We start from the raw sequence: 27,348 nt of genomic DNA on the forward strand, positions 1-27,348 counted from the left end.
CTCAATAGCAGGATAAAAGCTCCATGTGAAGAAGCCCAGTGCTGACAATACTGGGCTAGATGGACCAATGGTCAGGAAGCTGTGTAAGGAAGCTTCCTGTGATATAGCCATAGTTTGGTCTTGCATCTTGTTTATTTAAGCTGTAAACAGTAGTTGCAGAAGGGCCTAATCAAAATTAGGACTGCAGAGCAGGTTTCCCTTTCACACCACAACCCCAACAACTCCCCCCCCCCCCACGCTGCTTTGTGTATTGGGAGAGCTGCTTGGCCTGTAAAGCAACTGACCAGTTTTTAGGTGGTCAGTGAACTACTTCTAAGCCTACGGCTCCCAATGTAGCACCTAGGAGCACCACTGTGCTTGCACACACTTCTCTTGGTGCGCTTCTCTCTGCCGCTCCTGATAATTTTTTAAAAAACAATTTAAGTCATTTTTTTTAACTGGTAGGCTGGCAAGCTGGAAAACAAAGCGCTGGCCTCCAGCGTCGTTATTTCCAAGAATACCTCTGTTCCCCATGTGGGCTCCAGAGGCATTCTTAGAAAGTGAGGTTTCTAAGTGGGGGGGAGGACCCAGCGCTTCATTTTAAAGTGTTCCCAGCCACCCCTCTGGCAGTCACTTTGGGAGCATGCCACTATACCCACTGACCTGAAAGGGTGGGAAACCTGTGGCTAAGCTATTGTCCATAGCAGCTTGCCTCAACCTGGTGCCCTTTAGATGGTTTGGACTTCAACTCCCATCAGCCCCAGCAGGCATGGGCAATGGTCAAAGGTTGCGGGAGTTGGAGTTCAGAACATCTGCAGGGCACCATGATGGGGAAGGCTGATCCAGAGAATGTTTGCCAGACTTTAATTGTGACTTCAGGCCCGTTGAAATAATGGAGCTCAAGTGACTCATCTCTGGGTCAGAGCCAAAAATGTTTTGGTTGAAATTTATGCAAGTGCATTGGGTAGTGAAACGAAATGTTCCTGACCTCGTTTCTTGCAAAGAGCGGCCTCCAGGATATGTGATGCAAGCCTCCCTGCCTTTCTCATTCAATAAACTGAGATTGCAACTCTGCATATGCCATCATTTGCATGCAAAGCTGACCGGTTGTTAACAGAGATGGCAGGAGTCCAGACAAACACAGGAGCTCTATGCCGATGTTAGAACGTTGAAAATAAACTGCAGACTGGAAGGTCGGCAGGTCAGCAGTTCGAGACCCGAGTGCTGCGTGACGGAGTGAGCTCCCGTCTTCAGTCCCAGCTTCTGCCAACCTAGCAGTTCGAAAGCAAGAAATTACAAGTAGATAAATAGGTACCGCCTCGGCGGGAAAGGTAACAGCATTCCGTGCACCTCGGTATTCAGTCATGCCGGCCACATGATCACGGAAGCGTCTTAGGACAGCGCTGGCTCTTCGGCTTAGAAACGGGGATGAGCACCGCACCCTAGAGTCAGACACGACTGGTTGGGGACACCTTTACCTTTAAACATGTTTTCATGGGACTCTGGCTTGAGGCAACAAGTAGTATTGCTTATACATTTCTCTGCTTCAAGTTTCACTTCCAATTTTTAAGCTTTGAAGAAGAAAACACACGCGACAAGCAGTCTGTTTTGCCAACATAATGCCCATATTTAATATTTTAAACCATGTAAAATCAGAGTAAAAAAAATCATTTAGTTTCATACAGTACATTTTTGTAATCTCTCAGCAATGCCCCATCAACAGTAAGTACTCAACAGTCCGGTGTGAAATGTTTTTATCAAGTGTAAAACTAGTAGCACAGTAAAGCAGAGCTTATGATAAATGGCTTCTTTAGATAAAATTCACGGAGGCCCAGTCCTTGTGTTAACTCTGGCAGCATGGTACCACAGTGGCACTTCTCCTTCCTGCACTGACTGGGACTGTGCAAAGCCATGTGGCAGTGCTTCTCCACACCACTCTTATCCAAGATATCTGAAAGCTGTTGTTAGCAGGGGAAAGAGTTGCTTCGTAGCTCTCTCCAGTACCCCATCAGTGTGGGAAGAACTGGTGCTGCAGTGACTCTAATGCTGCCAGTATAACGTGACTTCTGGGCCTTAGAGATTGCAACTTGGGGGATGTTCTAAAAATTAAGCTGAACTTGGATCTAGAATTTGGCAAATAAAATAAAGGTATTCTGTAAAGTAAGGGGACATGTTATTTAAAATAAATTTGAATGACTATATTTTACAGTATAATTTTCTAATCTATCTGCATGGAACCTTTTTTTTAAGCAATACTTTACTGGTTATACTTTTCTAAAGGCTGAATAATAAAAAATTAAGACATTGTATATGTAGGAAGGAGACTTCTATAAGGAGCCTAGAATCAGGGCAACTTTCTTTTTTTATTTTTAATGGAAGTATTGTTTCTGTAATACATGTATCCTATCGGGTGAGCAATTTATGTTTCAAAAATGTAAAGGGATTACTGTAGGGGAAGGTTTTAAGATGAGATGATTGAGTGGTTGCTCATCTGAAACAGGAATGGAGGGACGTTTCCTACAGAGGGGTGGCAATATAATAGTCTCCGTTCTGTGTGCAGAGGAGAGAGCTGTACACTTCCCTTTTGAATCAGACTGTTGAATTTTGAGACAGAACCTATTAAAATTAAAAAGCAATTAATACAAAATGTCCCATGTTTTATGGTATAACAGAGCACTAAATCTACCTCCACTAGTTTGTGGCAACTGCCCCACTAACTGAACAGTTTAGTGACAATCATCTTTAAACCAACATCTATCAAACCCATGAAGTCTTAATTCTTCACATAAACTTAATGGGAGATTTTTGGAGTTACCAGATCATATAATTGTTTCCATATTGTGAAATACCAACATTGTAAACTGTGGATTGAATCTTTTGCTTAGGTGAGGAGGAAGCTGACAGAGGATTTTATCATATGTAGGAGAAACCCATTGAAATCAAGGTAGTCATGACTAATCTGATTTCAGTGGGTCTACTCTAAATATGACTAAGTCTGAATCCAAACTAGAGCATTTTTCCTTTTGTGCTATGAAACAAGACAGGGAATCATAATACTCTGGCTTAGTTGGAGTGCCATTGTATATTTTTACTTCTTGGTATTATATGAAAATATTGTTTTGAGATAGTAACAGAATACAAAACAGATCATTGTGTTTAAGAATTTGTTACTAGTTTTTTTTTTTTAAGAACATAGTTATAGTAAAATAGACCTGATATAAGACAATCGAGCAGACCTTTGTTGTGTACAGCAAAACAAGTTTAAGAACTCTTTACAGCTCTAACGGTCGGGGGCAGGGGCACACAAATGTTAAGAGACATTGGCTGTGTCTCAGTTTTGTTTCCCCATTTCATTTAACATTCAAGCAACATATTAATGTTGCATAAAGTATATGATTCACAGAACACACACAAATATGAAACAAAAAATATAATTTCCTTGAACTTTTCCATAATTCTCCATAAAAACTATCCTTTCAGATAGACTCAAGAGTGTGTCCATCAGCTTTAAGTGTCTACTGACATATAACAATCTTAGGTGCAACAAATTTTTAAAAAGTCAGCCCAGTCTAGTACGTTTCCTTCCTTCAAAAGTTTGATCTGACTGGCTTGCCATTTCACTATTGGTGCTGTAGTACTTAAATTAACAGATTCACCACATATCACTGTTAACATGGAATTTTCTAAACTTTATGGACTCTCAAGACATTTGGTTCAACAGTACGTAACTAAATGCTTCCATTTGGTTGTTGCCATGGGTCACCTTCTTTTGTTTGGTTAACTTCTTCACAGTTGAAAATATTGTGAAGATATATGCATGTTGTTTATTTAGAACTATTTATATACATACACATAAATATGTACATACACAATGAATTTTATAAAGGTATAACACACCCAACATATCTGTGCATATTATACATGCACACTCAGCACGTCTGCCAGCTAGAGCAACCAAACTGGTATACACTAAGATGTCCCATGGAGTTTCCTTGATTAAGACAGTGAAACTACATACAGATTTTCAGAGCTTCCTACCCCAACAAGATGAGAGCTCAAAAGGGGGAAGAGACCAATTAAATCTCTCTTTAGTCACTGTAGCGGCATTTACTGAAATTCTGCTTTCCACATGTAGCCATTGTGCATTCTTGTCCATTCTTTATAGCACAGAAAATTAATATTTTTTGTTGTAGGGGCACAGTATTTAACAGTCAGTATCCATAACACGTAGTGTAACTTCTTCAGCTTTAGTGCAAATGGGGCTGTTTTGGATAATCATGAAGAAATCAGTGGCCATGTTGTCACTGGTAGGAAAATGTTCAACCTGAAGCATTATTGCATGACAACAGAACATCTACCCATCACACAGTCAGCAAGTTCTTCTTCTCCACAAGAGATACGTACAAACATAAATAAACATTTTAGCACAAAATACACACTGTTAATTAACATTAAGCAAGTCCATTATATAAATAAGAGGTAGCCTACGGGTGAACTTTAAAGGCTAGAAGTTCCTCAGAGTGCATGTTGTTTAAGGAACGCAAGTCAGGCAGTTTCAAAAGTAGTTTTGTAAATATAGAGGCTTCATTTGGATGATTTTTTGTGATTAAGGTCCTGAGCGCACGGATTAGTGTTTCCTGCAGTGCTTCCACAGAGTTGACGTTTTCTATTCCTGATCGTTCTAAAAAAACAAAAAACAGGCAGTGGGAGAGAGACAGTGACTTGCTTTGCAACTTGACACTGTTAAATTGATATTATCAAATTCAACAACACACTCAGCTATTCATCAAAACATTTGTCTTGGTAGATAGGAGCTGAAACTGAACATACAATGAACAAACAATACAAGCAGAGATAGATGTAAACCTACATGTTAACATTCTTAGCTACATGCCAATTTAGGAAAGCACTTCATCACCCTGATGTAATAAAAATAATCCTAATGAAAGCAAAATTATTATCTTCTCTAAAGTAGCTGGAACCTGAACTGTGATCCAATGCCTCTGGTGTGGGCTTCCCCATTTCTCTTCACGAGCAGGGGAACACAACATGTACTTGGGTATACCTGTGAGCAGAGTCAGAGCAAAAAAATCACCAGGGGTATCTGCAGTGCTTTGCATCCTATGAACCAGTTAGCAGTCCAGAAGTCCTGTTACTTTGTACCAACAGGAAGTGAAGAGAAGGGGGATCTTCTCCACCTAAGAATATGTTGTCATTTTAGCTGCTGCTGCACAAACCAGCACTACGGCAACTAAAGCTAATTGTCACAGATCAGACTGTCTGACATACAAAAACTACTTTAGTAAATTTTGGGCTACAAACATGAACATGTTTGTGTCTGTATTGCAGATGTGTAGTTTTTCACTGTATATATATATCTCAACATACTCTACCATAGCAGTTTACAATTTAAAAAACCTGTAATATTAAGCAAAATGACATATATGACAAAGCAGCCACAGAAAATATAAATCCTCACTTAAAGATGTGGAAAAACAGGAAGGTTTTACAGCCTTTTTGAAAAGATGGCAATGCTGATGCCTTTTCCTAACTTCTTCTGGGAAGGAGTTCAGATTTTTCTGTAGGAAACAAGGGCATTTTATTCCTCTGTATAGGTATAACTTTGTTATCTTACCAGCAGACACAAGGACCACCGCTGTAAATAAGCTCATTTCTTCATCACTAAGTTTCAAGGCATTTAGCTTCTCACTAAACTCAAACATAGAGTTGAGCAGATCACCAGCTCCCATTGAACGCAGATCATCCAAATTGTATTTCTTTCCACTAAGAAAAGTGACAGTACGATCCTTTGCATCAAATAAAGATGCAAACCGTACCATTAAAACCTGGTCAAAAGAAAAGATTGTTTTAAAAGATTAGATTTGTAGAAAATTAGGGAGAAAAGAAAGTCGTGTGTGTAGCTCTGTACACTGCTCACGTAAAGTCTGAAAAGCTTGTGTTATTTAACAAGTATTGAACTGGTACATTTGCTCAGGGCTACAGAAGAAATGTTCTCTCTTTGACCCTAAAAATAATGTAGCAACTCAAGATCTATCCTGGGGATTTACGCATGGAAACCAATCTCTCAATATACTATGGGAAGACCCCAGCATCATGAATAGACCCCCTCCTGTGCAAGACTGTCTCTGGCTCAGGGACACTGGCTACATTTATATTAGTGGCTTGTTCATCTTCCACAATTTTCCAAAGCAACTGAGCTACACACATACTAAGAGATTCCCAGATGTAATGTTCAGACAAAATTCATTCATTCATACAAGAGAAGCTCCAAGAAACAAAATAAATGAGGTACAAAAAGGTTATATATAAAGGAGCATTGAGGCTTAACCAACCAGAGACAAGGAGCATTGCTTTCCCCATCTTGCTTCCATAGTTCCTGCCCGAAAATTCAAGTATATCCTGGTTCTGAATGTAATCATTAATTTAAAACATTTCACCTTCTAAAAACGTATTATACTACTGTTGAATTAGAGTGGAAATGTGAAAGGGTTGGGCGAGGATAGCAGCAGAATCTTTCTGTGTCTCAGAAAAAGGTTTTCCATCAGATCAGATTTCATTTATAAGTAGCCAAAACAAATTCCTTGAATTCATTCTTGAGCAGAGTGGGCAGGCTTCAGGCTTGTGGGATCTGCTTTGTTTTCTACTAGAACTCCGAGGTCCTGCAAAATGGTGCCTGGGGTGGAATGAGACACAAATGGGTGTCTCGGGGCAGAGCCAATTTCCTACTGCATCTCATGAACCAGCATATCAGATAATCAAGAATTCTAACACAAAACTCTAACACATACCAGCAGAGCTGCACAAGGACCTGGTCAAAGAAAACCAAAACACTCATATAATACATGTGAGGAACACTGAAGCCAAGAGATCAGCGGGTAGACTTGTGCTAATCACTTAAGAGCATTTTTTAGGAACAAGTGTGTCGGCATTCTTAAGCATTAAGTCCCATTTTACATCTCGGGAAACGCTAAGGCTCAGATATACAACTTGCCATACCTCCCTCCTGCTGCCTTGCAAGCCTTTTGTTTGTTTTACCAGCCTTATTGAAGTGCCGGGGGCGGGGGGCATTTTTGATGTTGCTAAACAACTGGGAGTCAGAAATTCTTGCTGATCTATTGCAAACCACCCAATAGATCATAATCTATGTTCTGCCTGCTCCTGTTTTAGACTTAACAGTGAGACCTGTGGCACCTTATAAATGACCAGGCTAATCCTACACGTGTTTACTCAGAAGCAAGTTCAGTTGTGTCCAATGGGATTTATTCTCTGTTAAGTGTGTTCAGGACTGCAGGCGAATCATTTACTGCAATGTGATCTGCCACAAGCCAAAGTTTACTTCAAATGCAGGAAATAGGCAGTGATGTGAGCATTTGAGCTGCTTAATACTGCAGAAACTAACAGCTCACCCTCTCTCCCACATCCTCCAGCCTTTCCCAAGGAAAAAAAAGGGCTGGCAAGTGAAAGGTGGCTGGCAGCTACAATTTTTGGCTTAGCCAGTAAGTACCCTACTGGCATTCTGCAGGGATAAAAGGAGGACTGGAAAAAGTTCCTGAGTCAAAAGTAGTGAATTTATGCAGAGGTAACCTTTGCCATGCCTCCTGAGCATCTGTAATAGACAACTGCAAAAGCCACCAAAATGGCTGCATTGATTTTATCAATTTTAAGTGATACGGCTGTAGGAAAAAAAGTTGTCAAAACAAAACTAAATATTATGGGTTGGATCCAGACTTCGAATGCTTCCAGATGAGGTTTTTAGCACCGTGACTCATTCATGGATCCAAATGACACTGTTTTCTATTTGTAAGCCCTCACATGTTTTCTCATGGCTTCTTCTATCTTTTTACTTTCCACAAAGCATCCATTAAGGAGGAAATGGCAGAACAGTTGCACAATGGCTTTTGATTGGTAGTGCTAGCAGCCATCCATCTGGAAGCACCCACTGTTATATTTAAGATTAGACCCATTGAAACCAATGAAAGTTAATTCAGTCACATCTAACTTAAAAGTCCTACTGATTTCAATGGGTTTACTCCAAGTATGACCAAGTCAGGATCCAACCCATTATATATAGCATCTTCCAGTACATATTTATAGTGCAATCATTCAGCAAGATATTCACCTCAAAGGTTCCAGCCTTTAGGAGGTTTACTTGGTCATGCTGGGAAAGGTCTCGGAAACCTGGAACACGTTTGGCAAACTCCACCACTTCCTTCACTGCAGGGGTAAAGCTCATGGAAAATTCTTCCCAGACTTCATGACCAGACTTATTTGGGTCCACAAAAGGAGTCTTGTTCATTGGGCAAACCTAGATATTTACACATACATGGTCTCAAAAGTCTATTCCAAACAAACCGGCCAAGTGGTTTCACAGTTTCAAAATCCCTCATACTCGCAACACAACAAATTCCAACATAATTGCTCATAATTAAACTTATTTAGAGACTATGCCCCAAAACATTATACCCTAATTAAGGGATGCTTCTTGGTCAACCGTTTAGTTTAGTGCAAAATCTCTCATAAGAGGAATCCAAGGTAATAGTCCTTACTTCCTCAGAGCTGACTTTCCATGTTATACAGTATTTCATCCTTGCAAATCCACACTTTTACATGAGAACTCATGTATTTTCTCATTTTGGGAATGGCTGTTGCTGTTGTTTCGTTTCATTACAAAATGTCAGGTAGAAAAACATAGCCTTACTTCGTAAGAGCATGTAACACAGGATCTTGCTTAATTATTCCCAGTTCACCTCAAGACTGACAATATTTCTACAATTAAGGCTTAAATCATTTTGGTCATGCTTACATAACATTTGCATATGCCACAATGCACATTTGATTTCTGTTTCACTTTCTAGTCCACATTAAGAACTTGGCACAAATAGCACAAGAGAGGCTCTAAGGTGCATTTAAATCATAAGTAAAAATACCATGGGCTTGATCACCATCCAGCTCCAGTTGAAACAGTAGTTGCTCATGATTTATTTACTAATTTCTCTAACAATTCACACTTCATTAAGTGCTAGTTAATTCTTATTCACCACCTGACTAAATTCCATAATGATCTTTCTAAAAGTAGTTGTGGGGGTGGGGGGAGCTGCAGTACTAATGCTGCTTTACACTGCATGGTTTCTCTAAATGTGATAGTTTTCCAAGCAGAATACACACACATGCTCATTATCGTCACTTCTGAAGTGCAACACAAGTGGCATCTTTGTGGTGCACTTCAGAAGTGACAGCATATCAGTTCTTTTCAGCGTAGAGATTAGAATGGTTTGGTTCAGATACAGCACTAAACTACAGCTTCGTATTATGCAAATGACTCAAGATGGTTTGTACACCAGCTCCTCTACTGTGGCTGCGAGGAGTTCAGAAAGCTTTCACTTCCATTTTAGATTAACCACAGCTTGCTATGTTGTCCAAATCCAGACAAGCTGTGGCTATTCTTAACTATGATTAGTTGAAAAAAGCCAGCTTCATAAATTTCAGTTCAAAGTTCACTCGCTTCAGCTAACATAGTTAAGATTAGCCACAATTTGTCCAGGTCTGGATAATACACTAAACCACTGTTAATTTAAAACAGAAGTGGAAGCTTCTGATCTCTCCTTGCAGCCATACCAGAGCAGCAGAGGGAAGGGGGAAGTACTACTGTGCAACATAAATTAATAGTCATAGTACCAGATGCATTCTGCCTCCAGTGCTGCGGGAATAGACATTCACAGATTCATTTGGAAGAAAGCCGTTTCCAGGCATCCTATTGCAACCTTTTAAGGTAAAGCCGTTAGTAAAGTTCATAGAATGGCTGTTTGGGAAGCAAAGGTTATGCCCATTTGGATAATGTATGCTGCTTCGCCCTTTGGATTGTCCATTGAAATGTTGCTCATTCCCACCATGATGGGTGCTGCTTATGCCACTATTATCAGGCTCACTACTGGAATGATATGGCTCAGTGTACTTGAGAATTCTTTCCCCATTCTGGGGCTGCACAACAGTGGGAAGATTTTCTGGTTGTTCCTGGTTGTACATAAAGGTATCTTTGTGGGCTCTGGTCACCATGCCAATCACTTCTTCCTTAGCGATGTCAGAGGGGAGAGAGGGAGTGGCAGGGGGAAGAGGTGGGGAAGAAGAAGAGGGGCCATTTGTATTTTCTTGTTCTTGCGGTGATTTGTTCAACTCTTCTTGAGGCAGGAGTAATGGTTCTTGGCTATCTTTTAGTGCCTCGCTGGGCAAGTGATCACTGAACTGAGTGTTCATCATGGTTTTCATGGCACTTTGCATTTCAATCAGCATCCTCTGCTTTTCACGTTTAGGAATCCGGCCGAAACGAACAGCTACCAAGAAGAAAGTTGGAGGCTTTAGCTATACACTGTCATGCGGAAGTGTAGCAAAAATGCTATTACAAGCAAATAAACACCCTCCATTCCCCAGCCACAAACACATATGTCATTGATTAAACAAGAAAATGGGTTTTTGACAGCAGCAGAAGTGCTTTTCTCCAAGAGGAGCTCTCATTGCAACGTCAAGTGGCAAACTGCTTTTGAAACAAAGAGGAATTTCAAAAGCAATTTGTAAAAAGGCATGAAGGGGATGAGAGGGATCAGCTGTACATGGGGGCAGGGGGAATGCCACTGGGTTGAGGAAGCTCCTTATGTAAGTCTAGCTAGCTTTTTCAGTCCAATCCAGAAGGTACCAGAGATGGCACTCCAAGTTTTTATGGGTTTTTTTTTTTTTTAAATCCTCCCCTCTTTTTGCCCCAAACAGCAGTGCATTTGCCCAACTCCAAGAAATACAACTGTTGCTATAGCTTCTTTTCTTTCCATAAACACAAGCAGGAACATAGAGCAGGAAGACCTTTTTGTGCCCAGAGTAGGAGAACAGAGGGAGCAATGAGAACCATCACATGCATATAGCTGAGCTGAGAACAGGCCACAGCTTTATGACACAGAAGACATAGCCACGTATTTTGACAGCTCAAGAAAGGTAGTATGGCAGCCTTCCCCATCTGGTGCTCACCAGATGTGCTGGACTTCAACTCCCATCATTCCCAACCAGAATAGGAGTTGCAGTCCAACACATCCCCAATCACCAGGTGGGGGAAGGATGTACTAGGGTATGGTGGCTTGAGAGAGACAAGGAACGGTCCATGTGCTGGTCAGCCAGTCTCAGAGGAAGATGATGTCAAGAAGAGTCCAGATGCAGGTTGGAGACTAGGAGCATTACTTCTCCAATTGCAGGGCTCGTGTACGTGCTTAGCTTTCGAGGCCCCATAAGAAGTCCTCCACTTCCATAAGGATTATGCATAATAGATACTGTTTCACCCTTTATATCGCTCACTTAAATTATGCTTATTCTTATTGTAATATGTACTGTTTATCTCACCAACACAGGGTTCATTACCAGGCTTCACATACATTACCTCAGTATTCCTTACCACAGCCCTGTACGGTTGGCCAGTATTACCCCCATATTGCAGATGGGGGTGGGGGAGCTGAAAAAATAGTCACTTGCCCCTGAGACACTACATGGATTCATGGCTGAGGTGAAATTTGAATCGGATCACAGTTCACACCCTTGACCACTACTCTAACACCAGAAAACAGGTACAGAAAAGTACAACAATTCACCTTTTTGAAGGTCACTGCTCAATACAGAAACATACCATCTCTTGACATCCCAACCGACAAACACTTTTTGAATCGGCACTGCTGGCACCTGTTTCTATTCACTCTCATTATAGAGCAGTTATTCTTCTTCAGGCACTTCTTGTATTGGATATTTTGCTGAATGCTTCTTCTGAAAAAGCCCTGAAAAGAGTAAGCAACTGTATGTTTCACACCTTCTTTTGCACGCAGTTTTAAAGCATGTCCCATCAATGGAAATTTGTATTTGTAACACTAAAACTGATAAGTCTCATGAGATTTGGTTCTGATAAAAACAAATAAACAACCCAAACAGCAGCAAAGATGGCAAGAATACTATGCCTGCCCACGCCCCAAGAGCACAGCTTCAACCCTGGCTGTCAAGTATATTTCAAGATATTCAGCCCCTGATCTTACTGAATCTCCAAAGAGAAAGAAATAATGGGATGTATTTAGGAGAGACTGGATATATTTTAAAGTTTCTAAGGTTAGGGTTTCGATGGAGAAATAAACACTTAATTTCTTTCAGGTGCATCAGCACCCATTGTTATTTAACAATGGTTATGTGTTCCAGTGAACTATTTACATTAGGAAATAATATACTTTACCTTGCAGCCCTCACAGGCATGAACCCCATAGTGGAATCCTGAAGCAACATCTCCACAGACTTTACACAGCAGGACCATGCCATTAAATTCTACAAATAGTAAAAGCAGCATGAAAACCCAATAAAAACACTGGAAAAGGAAACTATTCATACATATCTGCTTTACATTATTTTTGTTAAGGTTAATTCAAAAGGAATTACTCTAGACAAAAAGGGCACAAAAACAGAATTCAACATGCCTTCCCACTAAGGGAGCTATTATATATAATGGCTCAATTCCTTCAACTAATACAAATATATATGTATATCTAGGGTCCAGGGGTTAGTTTAGGATGATGCCATTTTTTCACCCCAGATCCTATGGCCTATTACAGTCTTCCTCAACCTGGCACTCTCTAGGTGTGTTGGACTACAGCTCCCATCACCCCCAGTCAGCATGCCTAAATGGCCCTGCTGGGTGGGGATGATGGGAGTTGGATTTTAGCACATTTAGAAGACACCAGGTTGGGGAAGGCTGACCTGGAATAACCACTCTGGGAAACCTATGCAGAATGAGCATGTTGCCATCATAGAAATTCCCCCCCTCCACTGCCATCACCACAATATTAAGAAACCTTGGGAGCCATTGTCAAGAATTGGCTATCCCTAAATTGCACTCCATAATTTGCTGCCTTCAAGCATGGCTCATGATTGGATCAGCCATGCATGTAAGGTTATTACAGAAGTAATTAGTAATACTTGCTGCACTAACACAAAATTGCTTAGAAAAGCACACCAACAGATACATCTGCTCTGTGTCACAGACCATTACAATAATGTTAGTATTGCAAGGACATTATGTTGGTGCCAACGCAGTAAACACATTGGCACAGATGTGTAGAATTCAAATGTGATCATCTGTCATATTGTTTATATGAAATTTAACTTTTAGAACTCTGAAGTTTTTTGACGTCTACATACTAGGGTAATCTTTTTTACTATCAAACACACACACATCACCACTGAAAGTAAAAATAAAAATAAAAACTAGCTGAAAATTGTATTTGACTTTGACTTTATAATTGATGGAAAGATCAATGAGACATGTTGAAAGAAAGTTCCAAATAGCAGAAATTTAAAGAAGCAACACTGATGAAGATTAACAACTGTTTGGCTGCTAAGCAAAATCAAGGAAACTAATTTCTAGTCCTTTGTGTTTAGCTCTGTAGGTAACAAGCATGGTACTGCTGACCTTTGGAAAAAACACTAGAAACATGCAAAAATAACTAAAGATCAAACCACCATTGAAGTAAGTTAGAAAAAATACAGATGTGGGTACATAGGTATGGTTAGATAAAACAGAGATGCATTTTGGGTGAACTATTTACTAGCAATTATTAAAATATTTGTGCTTATGCCTGATGCTTCTCATGTCCTATTACTTCTGACATCAGTGTAATGACATTTAATATGCATATTTTAAATGTATATTTCACAGTTACAGAGTAAAATACATACAAATTTTATTATATGTTTAACTTATATGCTTATGTACTTAACAGGATCAGTGTTGAAGTGGGTTTTTTTTTAGAAATCAGATATTGTGAACATGTCACTATTTATGTAATGTAAAGCCTTAGACCATTGCTCAGTGACAGAGCACATGCGTCGCATGCACGAGAAGGTCCCAGGTTCAATCCTTGGTATCTCCAATCAAGAGGATCAGCCAGCAGGTGATGGGGAAGACTTCTGACTGAGACTCTGAAGAGGCAAACCAGAAAGGTCCTGAGTAATGGTAGAAACTTTTAATGTATCTCTACGTGTTTCAGAGTAAGAACTCCGTCAGGAGTGTAAGAGAAAAATGCAAAAATTTCAGATGTAAGAAACTTGCTTGCTCTCTAGGTATGTTCAAGATCAAAGGGGCACAGCTTTCTTGTTGCAATAATTCTTCACAAGTGCAGAGAACAATAACTTACTCTGCGGTAGTCTCACTGAAAAATTATAGAATAGGCTGGATCATCAAAACAATTATCTTGTTTTTATTCTGAAATTTCAATGCCACTTTCACAATTCGAACAAGGAGATTTTATCAGGAGTAGCTTTGGCCCATTGCTGGGGGATTTTGAAATCTACAACCTAAAAATCTGTGGTTGTTGATTTTTGTTAGGTAAGTTTGGGGAATTCTTAAGTTCCCACAACTAATGGGCTACAGTACTATCAAACTTTACATACTTGCAGATGAGCATTTCACTTGCTATTTACAATGGGAAAAAAGTTTAGTTACTTAAAAGCAACCTTTACACAGCTGAAAATATCTATGATCTCAAATGGGAAAAAACCTGCTTTATTAGTTGGATAATAAATCTGGGGGTTCTTTTATGATTATGTCTCGACTTCAAACTTACTTGTGGACCACAGGACAACATGGCCTGTTGGCACCACTTTGCACTGTGAGGCAGGAGCTCCAGTTTGCCAGAGGTTGAGTACCAGAGCTACAGTCTATCTAGAAGGAAGGAAGTCAGAGGTTAAGTGCTGAAGGATACGTGTTACAGGCTCAAGGCGAAGGATGCCGCCAGGCCTCAGATAAATATTGTACTTATTTAGTATGGACATACTAAGGGTCAATTCAGATGTTATGTTTACCAGTCATGGTTTGGAGACTGGGAGTTTAGCATGTAGGCTTCCTCCTCCTACCACTCCCTTTTATGGCTTGCTATAACCATATATGCCATAATGTCTTAATTGGGACTAAATGTGGATAATGTGAACGAGGACTGCCTCCAATCCATAATTTGAAACCAAGGTTTGAAGAGGATGTCCAAATTCTGGTTTGGGGGTTAAGCCCAGATCAGCCCCAGTTCAAACATAACAGCAAACCATGGGAAAGGAGAAGGAACCCACATGTGAGCGCAAAAGGGAGGAAGGAGTCTTAAGTACATTCCCAATCTCCAAACCATAGACTGGAAGACTGGGAAACATGATGTCTGAAATGAGCCTAAGCGAAGGTGGCGCTATTAAAAAAAGAATACTTGCTTGTAAGTCCACTATGACCCTTGGCCAATCCAGTGATGCTTGAATGGTTTGCTTTAATGCGATCATTTAACTGGCCATTCTTTGGTGCTCCATCAGAGCCCTCTCTGATGTTGCTGTTAGAGCTGCTCTCTGAAGAGGAACTGTTTGGTGATGGTGGTACAGGTGAAGAGGAGGACTGGAAGCTGCTCTCTGAGCCCTCACTGTGGCACGAGGCAGGGCTAGACGCTGAACTTGAAGAGCTGATGTAAGCAATCACGCCACCTGTGGAAAGAAGAGAGGAATATATCTTCTACCAGCCTCACAGACCCATATAAGAGGTCAGTCACAGTCTCTCTCTCTCTCAAATTCTTGTTCCAAATGCATTTCTGGTTTTCCGAATTTGATCAACATGTGTACTGTACTGTCTTGCTTGTGGCTTTCAATTTCACCCATAATTTCCAAAACAAGATGCAGTTTATGAAATTCTCAAAGAGGATATAATTGGGAAGAACAAAATGTAAGTATAAATAGCTTTTGTTTCTAAAGTATCAGAAGAAAAAGTGTCACTGAATGGAGCTGAGAGACTGCAAGACATTTTCCTTGTAGTATGTCTATTGGATGGTAAGCCATTAAAAAAAATCCTTCAATTGCATTTACAGAAAAGCATTACATAAGTGTAATAAAGAAATAATAAGCAACTCTTAGCAGCACTAAGCGCTTAAAATGTATTTATTTCACCTATGCCCTGTTGTTCCTCTAAAGGAGTGGCTTACATAGCATTTCCAAGCAGTCCCCCATTGTGATGTTGACCAAATTATTCTCAACACATACTTAGCTTTAGCAGCATCATGGGCCTTCAGAAACCCATTGGACATTAAAATGACCCAGCCAGAAACACACACTAGAAGGAAGGAAAACTTTTCTGTTATGTTAAGGAATAAAAGCTGCAAGTACTGAAAGAGATTAAGAGAACAATCCTATGGGTTGTGCTCCCAGTGGATAAAGGGCTTCAAGTTCAGAGCCCTCTGCCTATCTTATGTCCTGCTGGCAAGAGCCAGGCAGGGCAAGAGGAGGGCAGAGATAATTTCTCTTCCTCTCCTATGTTTAATATACAAAAAGCAGCTAGATGGGCCTCTGAGCCCATCTAGCTGACTTACCTTTCAGTGGGCAGGGAGGGGGACTGGAGAGGCCACAGGATACTATGTATCCTGGCCTCCCCCTCTCCCCTTCCACCAGCAGGGCCCCTTTTCTCCCCCTCTGACTTCTTTTACAAGGTCGGGAATTCGTAAGAGAAGCTTTTCTTGATGGCTGGGAGGGGGTGGGGGAGGGAAGATCCACAACTGGATCTCTCTCTCCATGCTCATAGCACTGTCTACAGGCACGAGGAGGAAATCCGCAGCATCATATGATGCCTAGACACTGTCTAGGGACCATAGGATTGCTCTCTTAGGGTCAGAAAGGTGGTTGTGATGAATGGGTGCCTTGTGAAGAATGGAGAGACAGAGAGAGAGAGAAACAGGCAGGGGATTCGGGACAAACTTTAACCTTTAACAATTTACTGCCACATTTTGATCCTCAAATTTAAAACAACACTGCAGTGCTTTTACACATCTCTACAATTAATCTAGGAGCACTGCCTCTTGCAATAGACAATTTAAACTACAAACTTTTATCACTTTTATACTGGTTTAACTATAAAGGCTTCACCCTAAGAATCCTGGGAATTGTAAAGAAGCCTTTGTTCAAGATGCTTCAGCCCCCTTCACAGAAGTAGTTCTCTGAGGACAGTGAATGATGGTTAAACCTGACTAAGGCCGCAATCTTATGCATGTTTAAACAGAAAAAGTCCTACAAGTGGCTGGGGCATGCTGGGAGTTGCAGGGCTTTTCTCTGTCTAAACACACATAGGACTGAGCCCTAAGTCTGTGACATAGATACACCCTAAGGGTAAATTTTTCACAAGTGCCTAAATAACTTGGGCTGCAATTCTCACAGAACGTACTGTGGAGTAGTCCCATTGATGGTCACAGGACAACCTCAGAGCCAGTTGTTTGATAATTGTGGCCTTCGGTGAGTTGCAGGTTCCCAAGTAACTTAGGTGCTTTTGAAATTTTTACCTGATATTCTACCTTACAAAATAAGAGTGAATGTTTTAGAGCCTTGAGACAGCATCTTCTTTCATAAATGGAAAGGAGACAGTTTGCTGAACAAGATCCCCTTTTCCGGGTCATATGACAGATGAATGATCTCTCAGGGAACACAACTCCTAGAATAAATGAAAACTTTTAAAAACATGCTTGCTGAAAACTGACACTTCTCTTATCAAAAGATGTCATATTTCAAAATCAATTTACGTATTTTAAAGCTTACTAAAATATAATTAATTTTATTAGGATTTCCTCCGATTCCCCATCCACCTTCACTTATTAGTGTATAACAGTCATTTATATCTTTTCACTCACTAGAAAAAAATGAGATCATATGCATTAGCAAAATTATAAAACCTGCAAATTACCTTTCTCCCTCTGCTTTTAGAATACGTCGCTCAAATCCTAAGTCAAAAGAGACTTATTTTAATTATACCTTATGTGAAAAAAGACAGTAGCATTCTGTCCTAGATTACATTATTGTGACACAACATTAAATAGTTCCTAGAACACTTAGGGTGCAATCCTATGGCCGCTAGTCGGTGGCTAGACGGCCATAGGATAAGTTGGTTTCCGGGAACTGACCTCAAAGCCCGCACTCTGAAGTTGGTTCCCTAAGAACTGACCTTCATCTCCTCGCACGCTGCCTCATAGGCAGCGCGGAACGGCCCCACGGTCCATGCTCAGAAGAGGAGCATGGAGTGGTGAAAACAGGGCGTTCCTGCCGCCGTGCTGGGGAACTCGGAAATCAAAATTGGCTGTCTAGCCGCAAATGCAGGACGACAAAAGCACGGAGGGGACGATCCCCTCCGCGCTTCTACTGCCCAAGAAAAAAAGCACATCAATACCTATGGTAAGCTACTGCACATGAACAGTTGACCACTTGATGACAGCCACCATGTGGCATTTGTTAGGAGTAAACCAGCCGTAAGGCTGCAATTCTGAACACACTTACTTGAAATCAATGACACTGCTATGTAATAGAATGTAATTGGTTTTGTCTTAATGCCTCTGTAATAGCTTTCATGAACCTATTCAATTCAGGTTTTTACAGCACTCAGTGACATTAATAGGAAAAATATTGGGGAGGGGAAAATAGGTAAAATATATATTTTGAAGGGGCAAGCTCTCTTTTGCATTCATGAGCTGCTAGGGAAATAACGGCCTGCGACAGAAAGAAGAAACCAGCTTTTCCAAGAGTCACTTGCCCACTCTTGACTCCTGTAATGACTGGAAGAAAAACAATCCATAGCAGAACACATTTGGAACTACCAAGTACTTCTATGTATGTTTAGTTGGACTTAAGATTTCAATGGGACTGACTCCCAAGTAAATATGTATCGGATCATACCTACAGCACAATCTATAGGCATATGTCCCATTGAGTTCAATGGGGTGTACTCACAGGTAAGTATGTATAGGATTGCAGCCTAAATCTCCCACTGACACTATGGGATTTTTCAAGTATTCTTAATTAAAAAAAAAAAAATCCTCTCAGTGGGAGAATCGCTTCAAGTGATTACTTCAATAAAGCTCCTCACAAAGAGTAATGTATAAATCCCTGGAACATAGTCCTAGCTTGTTCACTTATATACAGCGTTTATTCAAGACGACATGTTTACCAAGGGAAATCTCTAATTCATAAGCAATCCCATCAGCTCCAGTAAAAAAGTGGAATCAGGCCACAATCAAAATGACAACCCAGTAACAGGTTGTAACAATGGAATAACAGAGGCAGAGTGGAGAGTGAGAATATGGGTTTTCCAGTAATGCTTTACTGTAGCATTGTGCCAAATAAAGAGCAGGATTTCAAAAAATTAAGTGGCCATTTCCATTAAAATAGGAAACAAGTTTTTAAAAAACACTTATTTTGTTTTCTGTTTTCTATAGATAAGAAACTTACCCCCCCTTTTATTAAAAAACAACAACAACAACATTAAGCCAGTTGTATGCAAACCCATTTGTTAATCTCCCTGGCTACTTCACAAAAATGTATTAAGATCTCCCCACCCACTTTTTCCATTCTGTATCATTTACTGATGTGTCATGGGTGCACTGGATACACTTCTGTAGTTGTAGCTGCACTTTAAAAACAACAACACTACAATCCTGAAGGCTATGTTTGAGAACCAAAGACTGTGCAATTACTTCTGCATACCCAGGGGGGCATGAGATTTGTGATTCATGAAGAGCAGCCCCCACCCACCCAAAGGGGCTTTTCAAAAGCAGTTAATGTTATTGCATGGGAGGGTCTGCTGTTCAAAGAAAAAAAAAATCTAACACCCCAGCAAGTGAGTCTTTGGATCACAATCCTTATGAATGGGAAGTGCACAAATATTAGCACCACGACACAAGGATGTAAATTAAAACTCAGGGAAATATCGAATTCTCATACAGACCAACCATGGTATTTTGATTTCATGTTCCATGGTTGCATCCAGCATCACATTCCTGCATAGTGCCCCACAGAGCAAAGCAGAAACGTATGTGTAACATGCAGATGTGTAAGCGAGTATAAATCTTTTTAACAAAAGCTGACTTAGAAACTTGAGGTAACACATGAAAGGGTTAAGTTTAATTCTAAACATGAAGTACTGCCAACTGTGGCTATTCATTCACAACCTGATCTATAGAAGTAGGTGCATGTGAAAATCAGACGCACATTTATTTGGATGAACATTCAAATGCACAACGGAATGTACATCCAACTGTGGATTTAATCTAATCACACCACATTGCTTTCAAAAGGATGAGCATTTTCACATGCAAACCTATATCCACATTCTAGTACAATTAGTCATGTGCAACTACTATATTACATATAACAAGAGCTGGATCAGGGCACACATGTACAGAAGAATGTAAAGAATTAATATAATTCAGCACTCATTATGATGGTCTTAGCTATGTACTTTGGCAGGAAGTCATTATGTAACATACAAACATGGACTCAATGTCAATTTTGTAGGGAACTTTAAAAACACACAAACACTCATAAATGTGTTTAGTGAGATATGCACACAAGTTTAACAACCTGTGCATTAAGAACAGGTTAAATAATAGGAAGCATGTGGTAGGAATAAAAGGACAATTGTCACAGTGGAGGAACTAAGCAGTGGAATTGTCCAAGGATCTATATTGGGACTAGTGATATTTGACATTCATAAATGACCTTGCTGACACAGTATTCAGGATAGTGAAAACACAGACTATAATGAACTCTAGAAGATTCTGTCCAAATTAGGAGAATGGCAACAAAATAGTAATTGTGGTTTGCTATGATACACACTGAGGCAACGAGTCCCAACTTCACATATACGTGGACAGCCGATCTTAACTGCCTGTAACCAGAGTTTTAGGATCGCTGTAGATAGCTCAATGAAAATGACAGCTTAGTTTGCAGCAGGCAAAGAAAAGCAAACAACCTATCAGGAGTTGTGATAGGAAAGGAGTGGAAATAAAAGAGCCAATATCATTATGCTTTAAGATTGTACATTCTCTCCTGCCCCTTGGTTTCCCTGTGTCTATTTTTAGATTGTAAGCCCCTGGAGGTAGGAACCCATCAACCCTGCTCTTTGTAAAGCATCATATACATAAATGATGCAATATAAATAACTATATTAAACTATGATGTGGTTGCATTTGGAATACTGTGTAGTCCTAGTTGCCTAACCTCAAAAGGATGTCAGAGTAGAAAATGTGAAGTAAAGGATAATCAAAGGGCTTAGATCACTTTCCATACAGGGAAATGCAAAAGGTCTTTTTAGTTCAGGAAAGACAGCCTAGACAGAACATTATACAATTATGAATGGTGTGGACAAAGCAGATAAACACATGTATCTCTATCTCTCTCATATAATAAGACAGCTCAGGGACACCTAATGAAATTAACTGGCAGTAATTCTAGGCCAGACAAAAGAAAATAAATTCGTCACACAACACATAATTAACATATGGAACTTGCTGTCACAAATGTGCCTATGGCTACTGGCTTTGGTGGCCTTAAAAAAGTTAGACAAATTCATGGATTGGTCTACTGGCTAACCATGATAGTTAAATGGAAGCCCCATATCCCAAGGCAGTATGCCTCTGAATACCATTTGGGAGTGGGGAGGAGTCAATAGGTGGGAAGAGGTGTTGTCTTCATCCCCTATTGGGGGGCTCCCCAAAAAGATACGGCTGACGACTACTGGAAACAGGATGCTACAGTAGAAACTACAAACTCTTCATCTGACCCAACAACTCTCTTCCTACATTCTTATACCCCTCCATCACAACCTATCATCAGGAGGTTTGGGGTGCGGTGTCGTCAGTATGCGGATGACACGCAGCTCTACCTCTCGTTCAAATCTTCACCAAGGTTGGCCGTAGAATCCCTGTCCAAATGTCTGGAGACGGTGAGTGGCTGGATGGGGAGGAACAAGCTGAAGCTGAACCCTGACAAGACAGAGGTACTTTTGGTGGGAGACGAGGTTGGGGGATGTTGACCTGGTGTTAAATGGGGTACAGTTACCCTTGAAAGACCAGGTCCGCAGCTTGGGGGTTATCTTAAGACTCCCAGCTGTCCATGGAGGCTCAGGTGTCAGCTGTGAGCTAGACAGTGCTGTACCAACTCCATCTGAGTTGGTACCTTCCCGACCATCTGCTCCCATCGGTGGTACATGCCTTGGTCTCCTCTCATTTAGACTACTGCAATGCGCTCTACGTGGGGTTACCCTTGAAGACGGTTCGGAAGCTGCAACTGGTACAGAACGCGGCGGCTCGCCTGATTAAAGGCAGCCGCCGGTGAGATCACATCTCTCCAGTGCTGAAGAAGCTGCACTGGTTACCAGTTGTTTTCCGGGCCAAATTCAAGGTGGTGGTTTTGACCTTTAAAACCCGATACGGTTCCGGCCCAGCCTATCTCAAAGAGCGCCTCCAGCATCACCAGAGAGGCCACTCAACAAGATCAGCCTCGGATGGCCTTCTCTCTGTCCCATCAGCCAGGACAGCTAGGCTGGTGAAGACGAGAGAGAGGGCCTTCTCTGTGGTGGCCCCCACCCTGTGGAACTCCTTCCCTAGGGAACTCCGCCATGCCCCCTCTTTAATGAGCTTCCGCCACATATTAAAAACGTGGTTGTTCAGGCAGGCATTTGGGGTGCGCTAGGGTAATTTTAGAAATGTGATGTTTTTAATGAATTTTATTGTATGAACTGTTTTTATTGTTGTCTGGGTGGCTGGGTGACCGGCCAGATGGGCGATTAATAAATGTAGTAAATAAATAAACCTACACCTCTGACTACTTTTGTTATATTTGCTCTCAAAAACACATTTTGAGAGAACATGATTGTTGTTATTGGCCTTCTATACAAATCAAAGACTCTTTAAACCTTTTTCAAATCAAGGTATCTCCCTCTAATTCAACTTCATTCAGTTTCACAAAGCTGTACATGCTCTTATGTAAGCAGCCTCTACTATGTTCCATTAAACTTGCTGGCTCATTCAAATGTACTTTAAAGATTTGAGGAGGGTGAGTTTGGGAATGTCCACCCCCTCCCTATTTCAGTTCCTGGACAAACACTCCCTCCACAATGGTTCCGTCTTTCATAAAGCACAACGTCATTCTAATCCTCAGTTAAACTGCCCAACATCCGTTGTTATGTAATTCCCTCTGGAATCTGTACATGTTGTACCACTTGACTTTCATCTATTTTATGAGCTCAGTCATCAAGGAAGAGTATTCTGCAACCCTCCTCCAACCTGTTGCATTTCAGGTGTCACAGTTTCCTGTACATGTGAGAGCAAGATTGTTAGGGTTGTGTTTGACTGAAGTCACGTGGGTGTACACACACACAGCACCACTGGATGCTAGGTCCACGCAAATAACCAGAAGCTATTTCCACCCTATAGAAGAGTTTCAATGTACAGCTGCCAGGATAAATGACAAACAGCACAACTGTATACAGAGGCGCTTCTAAGGCCACTGAAAATGAATTTAAGAGCAACTAACTCTGCATTATGAACTTGAGCACACTCCGGGAAAGAGAGGAGACAGGAAGGCCTGGCGTGCTATGGTCCATGGGGTCACGAAGAGTTGGACACGACTTGACGACTGAACAACAACAACTCTGCAAGAGTGGATTATAATGCAACGAAGTCTCACACATACTGTACTTGGGGAAAACCCGTCAAACACAGTAGGACTTGCTTCCAAGTAAACAGACATAGCATCAGGTGACACTTCAATGGGCAACAGTGCAAACCTGTACGTCTACTCAGAAATAAGTCCAATCGAATTCAGTGGAGTTTGTTCAAGGTAAGTGGGTACAGGATTGCAATCTGGGTCACCCATTCAAAGGTGTGGAGGCACATGAGATTTTCTCTTTGTCCAGCCAATAATACCATCAAGCCTCCAGTCCCTCTAGTACAACTTTCCTGGGAACCCCTCAGAAAGGCTGGAAAGGAGCGAATCGCCACTTTTCATCGGAAGGGGAAGGAAAAGAAGTCACGTGGGGCGGGGGAAGACAACTCCGGAGGGCGGGGCTCAATGCGACGTCTCCTTCGCGCCGCTGCAGCCGCCCCACGTGTCCCTCGCTCGTCACCCCCTGGGCGTACTAGGTCACCAAAACAACGGCCTCCTGCCAGCCTCACGTGTCCGTACACGCGGCCTCCCCGCGAGGCCGCCCCGGCCCCGTTATGTAATCCAGACGTCACAGCCACGCAGGGCCAATGAGGGCGCACGCAGCGCCGAACGTAAACAAAAGGCGCACATGGCTCAGCCGGCGAGTCCATGTGAGATGACGGGCAGGAACCCGCCGGGGAGCGAAAGAAGGGCAACGACCGGAGGAGGCGGCTGCGCGACGGGTAGAGAAGGGAGCCCCGGGGCCCGAGCCCTTCCCCTGCGACGCAAAGCCATGATCGGCCTCCGGAGTGCCGGACGAGAGGAGGTGGCTCCCCGTCATCCCCCAACAAGGGGATCCTCTCGCCACTCTCCCTCCCGCAGGCGCGCCGCTTCTGTGCCTCGGAGGCGCCGGCAGCCGCTTCGTGGGAGCCCCCAGGCACGTCTGCGGACGCCCCGGGTCCGCGCCTCGCCATCAGTCTCCCGGCCCGCCCTTGCCTCCCACCATCCCAAGCTCACTCGCCGGCTCCCGTTGTTTCTCCGCCCGTCCTCGCTCGTGGGAGCCGCAGGTCTTGCTGTGTACCCCACACGGAGGCGCGTGGGCAGCTTTGGTGGCGGAGGCGGAGAAGACTGAAGCGGGCGCGGTGTCGTCGGTCGAGAGGCTCTGGGAAAAGGGGCCGCCCTTCAAAGCGAGCGAAGGGGGTCCTGCTTAAAGCAAGCCACCTTCTCCTTCCCGATGATCTGCCTGAAGTCTCGTCAGCCTCTCCTCTTATGCGAACAGCCCAGAGCTGCTTCCACCCCTCCTGCAATAACAATAATAATAATAATAATGGGTGGCCACTCACCTGCATTGAGCTCCATGGCTTCCCCGTTCTTTTCCAGGAAACGAGCCACGGTTCTCCAAACCGGATTTTGGGGGGAGGGGGAATAGGGCGGAGGAGGCCCGGACGAGTCTTGCGGCTGGTCCCCGCGAAAGCCTCCTGAGCTGGCCTTAATAAGCCCAGCCCGGTGCCTCTCCTGACAGCCTTCGAGGGCTGCTGGGGCGCCTCCTTACGGGTCCCCTTCCTGCGCCGCCTCCCTCTGTTGGGTGCGTGTGTGTGTAAAGAACCACTGCGGCAGCTGTCGTAGCGGGAGGTGCGGCCGCCGGTCCCCCGCCCGCCCTGTGCGTGGATGTGCCTCGTGTGCGAGGCGGGAGGCGGCGGAACAGTGGCGGGTGCAGCCGCAGCAGCCGCCGAGGCTTCCTGGCGAAGTTTCTTGCTGAGCTGGCGCCAGTCAGGGCTGCGGGTGCCGCTTTCTCCTCCCCCCGACAACGCGGGGAGGAGGAGGGTCAGCGGGAGTGCGGCGCCGACCCACGTGCCTCGCCTCCGCCGCCGCCTCCCCTCGCCTACCTGCGCCCGGCCGCAGCCCAGCTCGCTCCGCCTCTCTGGCCGCCTCCCGGGCCTCTCACCCAGTGACACACTTTCCTGTCGCTCCCGGGACGGGCGCGGGGCAAGAAAGACGCGAGCAAGCTGCCCTCGCGTGTAACCCCGCGTAGGGAGAGCGACACGGTCTCGGGGCGCGTTCTCCTCAAGCGCCGTGACCCGCACGCTGAAGACGGAGAAGCAGACGGGCGGGTTGTTTAGCCCTCCTCCTCCTCTCCCTCCTCCTCCTCCAAAACGCTTGCGCCACAAGATCGCAGGATTGGGCTCATCATCCTTCCTTAATTTTGGGCTCGAGAGAACATCCCCGACCTGATTCCTTATTGAACTGGCGTGGTGGTGACCATTTTTTCTCCGTGCATTCTCGTGGCCCAAGAGGGCAGTCAAACCTCGTCTGCATTAGTAGTCTGGAGTTCGCGACCTTTTCTTCTTCCGGGCAGGGCTCCTTTGCCTTTATCAGCGTCATCACAGGCAGAGGTGAAACTCGCCTTCTTATGATCCTTCCATGCTTCTTCACCCATAACCAGGCACCGAATGTACAGGGAAAGCCCGCCCTGGATGTGATTTATTAGGCACCCTTGCTCTTATTTATTATTATATTTATAACCCGCCTTTCCTCCAAGGGGCGCAAGGTAGCATACGTTATCCACCTTTATCTTCACAGCAACCCTGTGAGGTAAATTAGGCTAGGAGCGAGTGACAGGCCCCAGGTTACCCAGTGAGGTTCATAGCGGAGTGGGGATTTACCTGGGTCGCCCCAGTCCTAGTCTGACCCACTAACCACTACACCCCATGGGCACTCTTGAAGCTCTAAAGGAAGAAAACTGCAATAATCGGCAGGTTGCTTCTCAAAACAATAGCCTGAATCCAGTCTTAGTCATACTTTGAATAGACCCATTAAATCAACGGGACTAATTTAAATCCCATTGATTTCAGCAGGGCTGTTACTTTCTCTTAAGTATGACTGAGTGTGGATCCAGCCCACTGAATATTGTTAAATGCCACAAGGCAAAGACTGGAGTCAACTCTCTCTTCTTAGTTATCATTTACTTCCAATAGTTACATGCTGCCATCCAGGGCCAAGCCCTCCCAAGGCAGCTCACACATACAACTAAAACAATCTCGTTACAACCACAAAACTCAAAACAGCCGTCTAAAAACATTATACAGCCAACACAACAAATTCAGATAGAATTGACAGTACAATCCTTTCTCTTCCTCCCTCCCGTTCCCTGTATACAACCAGTAGCTGAGGGCAAAACTAAACAAGACACCATTTCTGCAACTAGCAACTGACATTCACACAATTAGCAAATTGCAAGCATGGAGGGGTTGATCCAGATTTTGACCCTGAAGGGAATTGAGAGGCTTTAACTCCTTAACCCACTGTGTTCACAGTTTGGATCAGGGCCCCAAACCTCTTATTTGCTTTCATTGATACAAATGGGATCTTTCCTTCCAGTGCGAAATATCAGTTGTCTTTGCTAGTAAGCCAGCGGTGTTCTAAGCTGAGGACAACTAATTACATCCTTGTATTTCTAGTGCGAGCATTTCTTGTCAGTGCTGTAACTGCAGTGATACTATGACTGAAGGATGGCATCATGCTTAACTTAATCCCCAGCCTGGCAGCCCATAAATGTTTTGGGCAACAACTCCCAGCATTTCTGATCATTGGCTATGCTGGCTGGGGATTATGGGAATTGTTCTAAAACATATGAAGATTACCAGATTGAAGAAGGCTGGTGTATTTATATATGTCTTTTGTAAAGCTTGTTGTTTATTTGGTCAGTTGCTTCCAACTCTTTGTGACTTCATGGACCAGCCCATGCCAGAGCGTCCTGTCGGCTGTCGCCACCCACAGCTCCCCCAAGGTCGAGTCCGTCACCTCCAGAATATCATCCATCCATCTTGCCCTTGGTCGGCCCCTCTTCTTTGGCCTTCCACTTTCCCT

At 43.0% G+C, this 27,348-nt stretch overlaps 1 protein-coding gene across 8 annotated transcripts; it reads right to left on the minus strand.

The window, feature by feature from the left end:
• Positions 1–1,582: 1,582 nt before the first annotated feature.
• NR1D2 (nuclear receptor subfamily 1 group D member 2) lies at positions 1,583–25,404 on the minus strand. Of its 8 annotated transcripts, XM_084858328.1 has the most exons (10): positions 25,368–25,404; positions 24,503–24,782; positions 15,256–15,516; positions 14,628–14,725; positions 12,245–12,333; positions 11,657–11,801; positions 9,676–10,328; positions 8,120–8,305; positions 5,615–5,825; positions 1,583–4,660 (listed from the first exon to the last, which is right to left on the minus strand). In XM_084858328.1, the coding sequence occupies exons 5-10, from the start codon at positions 12,320–12,322 to the stop codon at positions 4,464–4,466; spliced, it is 1,470 nt and encodes a 489-aa protein (XP_084714454.1). In that variant the 5' UTR covers positions 12,323–12,333; positions 14,628–14,725; positions 15,256–15,516; positions 24,503–24,782; positions 25,368–25,404; the 3' UTR covers positions 1,583–4,463. The 8 variants fall into 8 exon arrangements, with proteins under 8 accessions (XP_084714454.1, XP_084714451.1, XP_084714453.1 ...); XM_084858325.1 differs by lacking the exons at positions 24,503–24,782; positions 25,368–25,404 and adding an exon at positions 24,825–25,287 and having other exon boundaries at positions 14,628–14,721; XM_084858327.1 differs by lacking the exons at positions 24,503–24,782; positions 25,368–25,404 and adding an exon at positions 24,825–25,287.
• Positions 25,405–27,348: the final 1,944 nt, after the last annotated feature.

Source organism: Heloderma suspectum, chromosome 5 (genome assembly GCF_057233095.1).
Source record: "Heloderma suspectum isolate Gila_16-S chromosome 5, 16-S_ref, whole genome shotgun sequence".
Classification (NCBI taxonomy): Eukaryota; Metazoa; Chordata; class Lepidosauria; order Squamata; family Helodermatidae; genus Heloderma; species Heloderma suspectum.